This window comes from Lepisosteus platostomus, chromosome 18 (genome assembly GCF_059453375.1).
Source record: "Lepisosteus platostomus isolate fLepPlt1 chromosome 18, fLepPlt1.hap1, whole genome shotgun sequence".
Lineage (NCBI taxonomy): Eukaryota > Metazoa > Chordata > Actinopteri > Semionotiformes > Lepisosteidae > Lepisosteus > Lepisosteus platostomus.
This window is the reverse complement of record NC_142628.1, coordinates 11,278,645-11,289,451: the sequence shown is the minus strand read 5'-3', so window position 1 is coordinate 11,289,451 and position 10,807 is coordinate 11,278,645. Positions and strand designations below refer to the sequence as shown.

The window sequence follows — 10,807 nt, the reverse complement described above, 5'->3', positions numbered from 1 at the left end:
TTATGTCACTGTACAAAAAGTACAACACAGACTAGTTACTGAAAAATGTCATTGAAGAACTCTTTCTGGAGGTCACCTGTAATTTTTGCAGCAGCATGACCTGCAAAGCAATAAATATGAACTTCTTTGTCATGTTTGGTGTCTTTGCTGCTTTGTTTTCTGCTGAATAAGAATATTTTTTTCCTCTATAAAATACTTCAAATAATATCAATTATTTTGTTACATGATAAATCTGAGAAACTCTGGATATTAAATCTTTTAAGTCTTTATGATAAATATAATATTTTTATCACTGTGGTATGAAATATGATGCCATCTGCCTTCTCTGGCATTTAATGTACTGTATGGCATTTTTACTGTTAAGGATGAAAGTTATTTTGCTTTATTCTTTACAGTGGTGCAGTATAGAAATAAAAAAGAGGAATGTAGAAAGTGTAGTAAAACTCTGTGAAATCATACCAAAAATAATGCGAAACCATAAAGAGGAGCATGTTTAACCTTGAGAAATCACTGGCCATGGAGTTACAGGTTATAAACTGTAGAAAAGCTGGATAAAGACAATGCCAAATTACTATTCAGAAAAGGAATCCCAATAATTACACATGAGGACACAATAAACACCTTAAACAAAGTAAAAATGTAAAAAACACATATCATTTATTAGGAAGTGATTACACAGGCTCTTGCACAATTCCTGAGGGGTTGTTGGAGATAAAGGCATATAAAGAAAGACAAAAATCTATTAATTTCACTTTTTGCCAATATAGATATTTTCAGCTCTTCCACTTGCCTTCACAAACAGACATTTATACAGTAGCTGCCCCAACACCACTGCACACTCTGGAAATTTCCCACTGATTTTTGGATCAACAAATATAACCAATCTAAACTAAACATGGTAAAATTCTTTAATGCAACAGGATCACTTCAGGTCTGAATGTTTAAGTCAACAAGTAAAAAAAAAACAGCAGATGCCCCCTTTCCTTCTGTTATGCTGAAATAATATTGTATATTTTTAGGATGATTAATTATAACCTTTTTAAGTGTCTCAAGCCTCCTAAAGATTTTATACCATTCCTTATCTCTATAAATCAATAAGGTTATGTGGGAATTAAGTAGCTATTGATCAGACTTCAAAAGTTTCCCTGAAGCAAGCTACAGTGTGTGTCACCTGGGCCCACTGTGTGCACTGCTCTCATTCCCCAGCACATCTATCTTGGGGGAACAAGCCAAGCATTGATGGATAGCACAGCCAATTCTACTTATCTTTCTGAGAAGCTCTATCTGATTTGGAAAAATAAACCATGAGAAGATTTATGCCGGTGTCAATACTATGTCAATACACAGTGGACAGTGCTGAACCACTGTATGACTGAAGCATGTGTGGCATTTTCAGAACTATGCCTGGTGAGCTTTTTTGAAGGCAAATGGGATCTTTGACATCATAAGTGCTTCAAAGAATGAAAATACCACAACAAAGCAATTTATTTTCAAAGCAGCAAGATTCTCAGTATAGTACCATTAAAGAGTACACTGGACAAAATTATTGCCTGTTAGATCTTTAGAGAGGCTTCATTCATGTTTATGTTTTCAGTATCTTTCCCTAGATACAGTATTCTTTCACAGATTCAAGTCAAGGAAGAAAAAAATAATATTGCAAAAATATGTCGTCCAACAGAAAGCACAGCAAGGACATGTTTAAGAGTATTTAATGATCAAGGGCAAAGTGAAATGAAATGCTAAATGGAAATTAAACATTCAGGACCTCAATGGAAATATATTCTGTGAGCATAACTGAAACTTTCTGATAGACAATTAAGTTTTGACACTGATTAGCACTATGTTTTCAGCTGCTGTGCTGTATCCCACCGAGATCTGTGGCGGACTCTTTTGTTTTGGCTCCCTGAGAAGTATCACTGAAGTTCCAGATCCGGGTAGTATTGTCTTGTGAGCCAGAGATGATCCTTTCTTCATCAAACACCAAGCACTTTACTGCAGAAGAATGACCTTTCAGAGTCTGCACATTGGACTGGTAGCTGTACAACACAGATAGAAAGACATGGTTACATTTTCACTTTTTGGATTTTTGCTTCCAATTGTGAAGTGTTTTTCTGTAACAGCTGAAGTACATTACATTGTTCACAGGAAAATAATTTTGAATCTAGTTAAAACCAGGGTCTCTGTGAAACTCCTTCTTGACTAAAGCACCTTTAGCATTTTTAAAATAAATTAAGTAAGGCTGTGATGATGTTGTTGAGATAATTTATAGCAGAGTTTGGGGAGGTACAAACCATGTCATTATAAATACAACTCAAACTAACTTTGCTGTGACTGCTGCCAGGCAATCCTCCTCCATCCCTACTAGTGCAGCACTTTTGCTCATCTTACTTGTGGGGGAGAGATGGACATCTCAGTCATACTGTATACTGTAGCCAGGTGTCAAACTTTGTCCAAGTGGCTTCAAGCCAACAATATTCTAAAGGGATTTACTGACCAAGATACACCAAGATATAGCATGCTAGACCACAGTCATTATGGAGTTTATAACAGAATTTCAGGAGAAAGGTTAGATCCTAATCTCTGACATGAGATAAAGTCTCACTTAAGTACTGTATATGTTGTAAGTGTCGCACCCAGAACCTCCTTTTAAATATCTCTCGCATCAGCCTGTCCTCATGGCTACTCCCTCAGTTAGGCACGTCACACCAGATATGTTCTTCATACTTCTTCCCTCTATCACATTCATTAGGATCTAACTGAACTATTGACAAATAATTTTGTGCCCAACTACTTTGTGGGTGAGATATGACCTTCCTTTATAGTCAGTTTTGAAATCAAGTAAAGAAAGAATAATACAATGCTTTCTACTATAGTAAAATTTGAATTAATTGCACTTAAGGCCGAAAAACAATTCTCCCAATTACTTTCCGTTCGTTTCTGGAACTGTGACTTAAAATACAGACAGCCTATTTATTAGTCAAAACCAAAAAACTGGGCTTGAATGGCTTTAAAGAAATAGGCATGAAACAACTTCATAACATATATTCCTCTAATTGGGTCCTATCCCTTGATGTTGTTCCATCCTCACTAGAGAACAGGTGATTAAAACTACAGGATTAAAGCATTTCACACAAGCATTGTTGTAAAAACAAAATTGATTTCATAAAAGATTTTCAATATGAAACAATCAGATTTTACTTGTAAAGTAGAGCAGTCTAAATTTAAAATCAATTTTATTTTATCACCTTAGAAAGCAATATCTTATGCATTCTTGTGTCTTGCTGAAGAGATCAGACATTTCATTCAATAATAAACCTAAAACAGGATCTGTAAATTCGTATTTGCTGTGTAAAAACAAGTACCAGCTCCTTACAGTTGTGGAAGAATATCTGATCTTTGGTGTTATACTGAATTTGGTGGTATTATGGAAATGTCCAATTGGTACATTGTGACATAATACAAATCCAACAAAGGCATCAATATTTCTGTTGTCTAAAAATATAATCCACTGACATTTCTGGATGAAACACCCAACTGAATTACAGGAGTCATACTGGGGTATCTATTGCCTGCTTCAAATAATTTTTCCTTGTAAATATCACATTTAATTAGAGGCCCTTGTTTTTTATTTTCTGTGAAATCTCTCAATATTTCTCTTTTCAATATTCTTTCTTTTTTGTAGGGTTTGGGGTGAAAATTACAATGTTAATTCAGTGAAAATTAAATGTGAAAAAGTAATTATTCAAAATGAATAATATTTTAACTGTAAAGTCAAAAGAATAGAGCCAAAGAGAACTGCATTTTAAAAATTATAATTATATTTAGATCAGTATTCCTTATTAAAACATGCATATGGTGTTGTTGACCATCAAAACAGGAAAATAAATAGCACAGACATTGGGGATTTATTTTTTCATGAGTATTCACATTCTGGGGCTCATCAATACCCTCAGATTTCCAGCAGCCCTTTGCTATGATGTTAAATTATTCATCATACTGACATATAGATTCTTTTGGAGGCATTTTTATGCTGACCCTTTTTTCCATTAAAAGTAAATGTCAGCGACAAAAGGAATGGGGCCCCCTACCACCCAATATTGAATTTAGGCTTAAAATTCTTAACCCTAATTTAACTTAATTGATTCTACACGTTTTGTAATACCGCTTTAATAGGTAATTGATTTGCGATTGAAAACTTATTCCATAATCTCTTCCAAGGGAACTGTTATTTTTTAATGAGTTCAGGCAAGCATAACTACTTTTGAATATTTATTAAAACATGGACATGAAGGCAGGAATTGGTTAGTTCTTGCTTCTTTGCAGGTCGTAGAGAAAACCAATGGCTTCCTTTTTTCAAAAAGTGTTTTTAAGCAAGAATGAAAAATGTTATGGCATAAATATGCCATATTGGCAAAAAATTACAATGCATGCATGAGCTGGTATGCAGACATTTTGGATGTGAGACCGACCAAAAAGAGGATCAATTTCAGTCTGAAACTATGAAGCACAATGTTGAATGAACTGGGTATAGAAAAAACAACATGCACTCCAAACACTTTGCCAAATGTTTTATATCTTTACACAGGCTAGGATTAAACAAAACTTTGATCCCTACTCAAGCTGCAAATCATCAGGAACACAGCCTGAAATTTTGATTAAAAATGTGGACTGATATACAGTAATGTGGATGAGAACTGTATGAAAGAGATTTGCTTCAGTGGTAGGAAATCACATTTTACATCTTCCAAAAGACATTGTGGTCATTGCTGTTTTACTGACTTGTTCTTTGAAAAAAAAACAATGCTTTTTAGATTTTGTAAAAAAAAACATAAAAAGGACTTAATAGAAATTGTTATGTTATTAAAAGAAATGATGTACAGCATACAGAAGACAAATGGGATTGGAAATAAAACTTTAACAGTTAGCTTAAAATGTTAAATGTTATTAAATCTCAGCAGAGAGTCAAATGATACAACCCCAAACCTTTGTCCACCAATGCAGAATAATTATTCTGCCAGTATGTTTTGACATCTGACAGATTTTACTGGATGAACACGTAATACATATCCCTATCATCAGCTGTAGCCTGGAGTGGCATAATTCCTACACTGTCATTCATTTAAAATAATAGACTGACTTCTCAAAAGAAAACTCAGATTAAAAAACTGAAACATATTGCTTCTTAGAAAATGAAAACGATATATACCACACCACCCTTCAGGCAGTTAGCTTAACATCCCCCCTGCAGCAGCTGCATCAAAGTTTAAAATGAAAGAGAATGTACTTTATTTCCAGCACTCATTTATTTAATACATGAACGTAAAATTCTAATCAAACCACTCAACGTTAATCTTTTTGACTGCTCTTTTCACTTGCTGTAATATTAAAAAAAAAATTAGAACTGCAAATGGAAGTTTAAAGAAGTGTAGCATTTAAACTGTCAAGCAGTGACTAATTTACAGAACCAGAAAACCTTGAAACATTTAAAACAAGTAAATGTTTGCCATAGAGGTAATCCTATATACAGTATACGATGGAAACTATTTCTGTGTCTTTGTTTTTATCTCGGCGGCAGACATCAGAGGATCTGCAGCTCTGAATTGATATTATTGTAAGACCAGCACGTATTACAACCAGCCCGTGTGATGCATTGATGTATTTGCACAGCACATAATGAATTGTCACAGGTAAATAGTGTTTCCTATGAAGCTGCTATTAGGAGAGCCATTGCCATAAATGTGTTATCAAACACACTGTCAGGGAATAGATTACAGCGGGAAAGGAAAACTCTGACCTTCGAGGGCTGGCCTGTCGGGGAATCTCAACGGACTTTCCCACCACTGGAAATTTATCATCTTTACCTGCAGACAGACCATTTATCACCCTTAGATTTGATCTCGATCATGCGGGAAGTGTTTATTTTCAGTCATTAAGGTAGTATCCACCTCCTTCTAAAGCACTGCTTTAAGCTGCATTTAGTGCAGATTGCACAAGGACCTCTAATTCCACACTCCTGGAGCTTCTTTGCGCAGAGCAAAAGATGAGCCTCCTTCAGCACAACACAATGAACCTGCATTTGCATTTATATGAAAAAAAATTACAGATTTCACACATCATATTCTATAGGATTACATTCACAATCATTGTAACTCCTCTTGGTAAATACAAAGGTTAAACTGTTATTATTTGCAATCACGCCCTGAATGCGGAATGATCTACCAGCAAAGCAGCTGAAAGAGATAGAAGTTTATTTTAGAGATGTAAAATATAATATACTAGTATATTTGATTTAGTTTTAAAGTAACTAATTTGTTTTTATGTGAATTTATTTTTAGCACTGGGATCATAATACAAATATTCTTTTCATTAAAAAAAAACTCTTCATGAAATATCATTTGTATAACTAAATTTGTGGAGAAGATTATAGTCCTGCATAAGGAAAATACATTTTAATGACCACTGTTGTTTCACCATTCTTTTGTGCAGAGTAAGAAAAAATGCTTATAAATTTCAGCTTTGGAGTTTAGTGAACTTCAATAGGTTTTGATCTTGATGGGAAAAAGAGTGCCTCAGTTTGCCAGGGATCACATACCTGAGCCTAAAAAGCAAATCCAGGATCCCTTTTCAAAAATGATTGTAATTCTGGATCCTTAAACTTGATATAATGGGCTCACAAGTGGCTCTAACATTTAAGGTGCTCATTCACTCATAGTGCCTGTGAGACCTATGGTCAGACATTACCAGTTTGAAAATGGGGCTGTATGAACAGGAATACCCCAGGCAACAGTGCAGACACAGGCAGAAGCTGTCAGGGTGGGCTGGATACATTCTCGACAGGATGTGTCTCAGGTTCTTCTTGGATTTCAGCTTGCCAGATACCTACAGTAATGTCAATCAGAGACCTAGTAATGCTAACAGTCCAGTAGGGACAATGGATGAATATGTTTTCATGTTTTGATTTACCCTTTGCAGTAAAAGGAGTCATAGCCATTATCCAAATGTTAAAACAATTAGTAAATTCCACGTTAGGTGGCATAAACTAAAAGATATATAAAAAATAAGCTTTAAAAGTGTGTTACGTGGATTAGGTGATGCCGCATGACAGTTTGCTAGCATTTCAGACTTTCAGCAAAGTCCCCAGTAATAATCCAGTGTATACTTTATTTGCTTGTCAGTACAATCAAAACAGCAATTTGGCACTGAGGCCAATAGAAAAGTTGGTGTTTGCACTAGTGGGGAGCATTCATCTCAGGTTCCATGGTCTGCCTATTTGAAACCTACAGTATATTGTTGTCTATTAGCGTTCACAGGGATTTAAGCAAACCAGGGGTTCAATCATCAGACTTAAAGAAAACTATCATGTACTTATAGTTTTACACATTTTAAATTAATTCACTTGTTTTGACAAATTCGATTTTTCAGAGTTTTGCAGGGTAGAGAGGTTTCTTTTCTCTGTAGAAGAATAACAGAATCACCAGAGTGACCATCAAGTAATCTGAGGCTTTGAGGCTTTACAAATAGATAGATCTTTTGTTTGCATGTTTGGTTGTGATGAAACCCTAATATTTTGATGAGTGAATGCCTCCTCTGTACAGAGGCCGAGAAAACTGAAAGGCCCATCTAAATGATGGTTCTGTTTATAAAACTGATGAAGTCATTATTTTGTTCAACATTGCAATCAAACACAAACAAGGGGTATTATTTACAATCAGCAGTCAGACATTTCCTCTTCTTGGAGTGCCTGACTTACCTCACTGCTAAAATAACATCTTTTATCATGCCACTCATCCCAATCTATTTGCTCAGTATGGCATATTCATCCATTAAAAATCCATGTTTACTTTTGTATTTTCTCTCGCTGATGCTCTAATACAGTGCTTTTATCTTAAATGGCTGTTTCAGACTATATTTCATTGTATATCTTTAAAACCATATCTATTCTTTAATAAACCTGGGCTTTGCAAGTTTTGCTGTATAGGTTTATATGAGAGACAAGAGTACAATGTTAATCCAGGTGACATCTTGCCTCCTTCAGCCTGACAGCTCCCTTGGTTCCAGAGACCTTGCTCTTTGATACTCTCTTTGTCTTAAACATCCTGAGCAACCCTGTTGTTTTTACTCATCCAGAGGCACTGTCCCCCTTCATCTATGTAAGCACATCCTCCTCTCTTAGCTTGACTCAAGCTTGAAGTTAGTAAACTACATGTATTTCAAACTTCTCTATGTATGTCAGTTTCCTCTGTCTAAATGTCATTATGAGAAGGGGAATCTAAATATTAGAAAGGCTGAAATTCAGTGTTAAGTGTGGTGGTCTTTTAGGTGCAATGATGGTGCACATCAGCTAGTTTGGAGAGGTAAAAAGAAACATTTAGGTGCATGTGTACAGTAGGCAGGAAAAACTTGTGTTTATATTTCAATCGGGTTCACAGTGCTTTAAAAGTCATGCAACAACTATTAATTGTAGCAGTTTTAGTATGAGATGCCATTTATTGTACATCAAAGATTATGAATAGTTCAAAGACTAATTTTTAAATGGGAAAAAGGGTCATTATTTCTGATCATTAGAGCCTTACAGCCCATTATTCATTTATGGTTGCACAAGACTTACAGCAATCTGGTGGAAATTAGGCAGATGGAAACCCTCTCATGGAAACTAATTTTCTTTGAAACAGAAGGTAGATTACTTCAGTTACTTTCAGCCCTTTTATATTATCGCCACTATATATAAAAAGTGCAGTGTGATTTCTCAGGTTTAAGCAAGCAAGATTGATTGGATATATGGTTGATCTCTAACATAATATCTGAATCCTGTGACATACATACTTTTCTATCTTAATCCCTACCTATAAGGCATTCATTAAATTGACTGAAGCATTGATACAACCAGAATAATAAAAAAAAACATTTTTATAGCCCATGGGATGATTTCTTACTTCACTGGTTAGTTTCTTGAAGGCTTTTGTAGCGTGTGCTGTCAAATAGACTTCATCATGAGATACGAGCAGTTCAACAACACCTTTATCATTTATTTTAAATGAAAAACACCTTCTCACTCTGTTGCCGGTTGCCTCGAGATGAAATCCAGGCTTTAATGAGAAAGCTAGCAGTCTTGTCCAACAGCAGGTTCTGGGACAAAAGCAGAGAAGTGTAACAGAGTGACCTCAGTGTCTCCTATGGTATTAAAAATCGAAAGAAAGATAGGAACGTAATGCCTCTTACCACCTTCTCCCTTTTTATTATTTACAATGTCATGGACAACTGACTTTATGATAGTGCAGACAGACAAAGCCATTTTATCAGGTAGTGACAACAATCCAGGGCACAAAAATGGTTGAAGATTGATTTCAAACACCCTCTATTTCAATTATTTAATGATGCCACTTTATGCATTCAAACGTATGAAATAGGAGGCATTTTTCCTTAATACTGTATCCCCATGTCACATTACAATTCATACACAGACTGGCAATGTAGACAGCAGAATGGGTGGTGGGCTGGAAGAGAGTTCAGTGACACGGTATACTGTACTGTACATCAACATCATACAGTTTGACATATAGCATTTCTTAAAGTTTAATTACTACTGGGAACATCCTTTAGTAAAGTGTTTCTGGAAATGGAAGGAATCATCTAGATCGAAAGTAAAGGTAAAGAAACGGCTACAATTTACAGTATATATAGAAGCATATAGCCTATATTATCTATTTTTTTATAGGCTCTGGAATCAGCATCTCATAAATTCACAATGGCTTATATACAGCATGTAGATACATCAACAGAAAATCAACATTTCTTGAATTCTATCCAAATTTTTCTTTTTCTGTTTGTGCATTCTACTTTTTATATTTATTTTCAACTATACGTAGCTAAGGCCTGCAAATACATACTGTACTATATTTAGACGTCTAGGCTTAAGATCATAAGTATACAGTAGGTACAAAGGAAAAGAGGTCATTCAGCCCATCAAGTGGAATTAATACAGTGTCAACCACTCTGTACATTCTACTGGATTCTCATCTATGAACACGGAAAAACACTGTATAAATGCTTCAAGAAAAAAGTAAACAGCTAATTTAGAAATCTGAAATAATTTGGGGACTTTTAGATATGAACTTTTTTTGCTAGGTTTTCAAAATGCAAAACATTTTTGAGAAAAAAATAAAAAGGAAAACCAGGAGCTGAGTCACTGCAGCTGAGTCAAACAGCCCTTTCCAGTACTCTGAGGTGTTATTTTTAATAGGCCTGGCAGAAAAGAAACACCATTTACATAATTTTGAGACAGACCCAAAAAAAAGTATAGATGGGAAATGAATGAAAAAGAGCACTATACTTCAAGGAAGTTATATTTAAAACCTAAACTATTCTGGGACTGACTGGGGAAATGTATAAATAAAACAAATTGCAGAATATGGCAGTAAATAAAACCTCATCTCCAAATTTACCACAAACTTCAAATTGACCATCAACTTTTTAACTTATCATCTTATCGCGGTTCACACTTTTATCATATTCTGAATATTATTTCCAAAAAAATAAAAATTCTTCAAATTACTTTTATACCCACACTATAAAGAGCTCAAAAACATAGCAAATTAAACAAAACATTTTAACAATGTTATCACAATTTAGGAGACACTCAAATGCACAGTGATATTTGACAGTTAAAAAAATCTCAAGTAATTAATTAATATTAATTGAATTTTTAGTTATCAACGTAATATTGTTTATATCAAATGAATTATGCTTGACAACATTATTGGTATTTTTAATGTTCTTAAAAACACTCTCCTTCCATGGACAATTCTTG

General features: G+C 34.7%; 1 protein-coding gene across 3 annotated transcripts in view; it reads right to left on the bottom strand.

Moving 5' to 3' along the window:
- Positions 1-638: 638 nt before the first annotated feature.
- LOC148645658 (uncharacterized) overlaps positions 639-10,807 on the bottom strand; it is a 52,030-nt gene continuing 41,861 nt past the window's right edge. For all 3 annotated transcript variants that reach the window (XM_088611161.1, XM_088611163.1, XM_088611162.1), the window contains one exon: positions 639-2,036. In XM_088611161.1, coding sequence (XP_088467287.1) covers positions 1,847-2,036 — 190 coding nt within the window. In that variant the 3' untranslated portion in view covers positions 639-1,846. The remainder of the gene's footprint in view (positions 2,037-10,807) is intronic.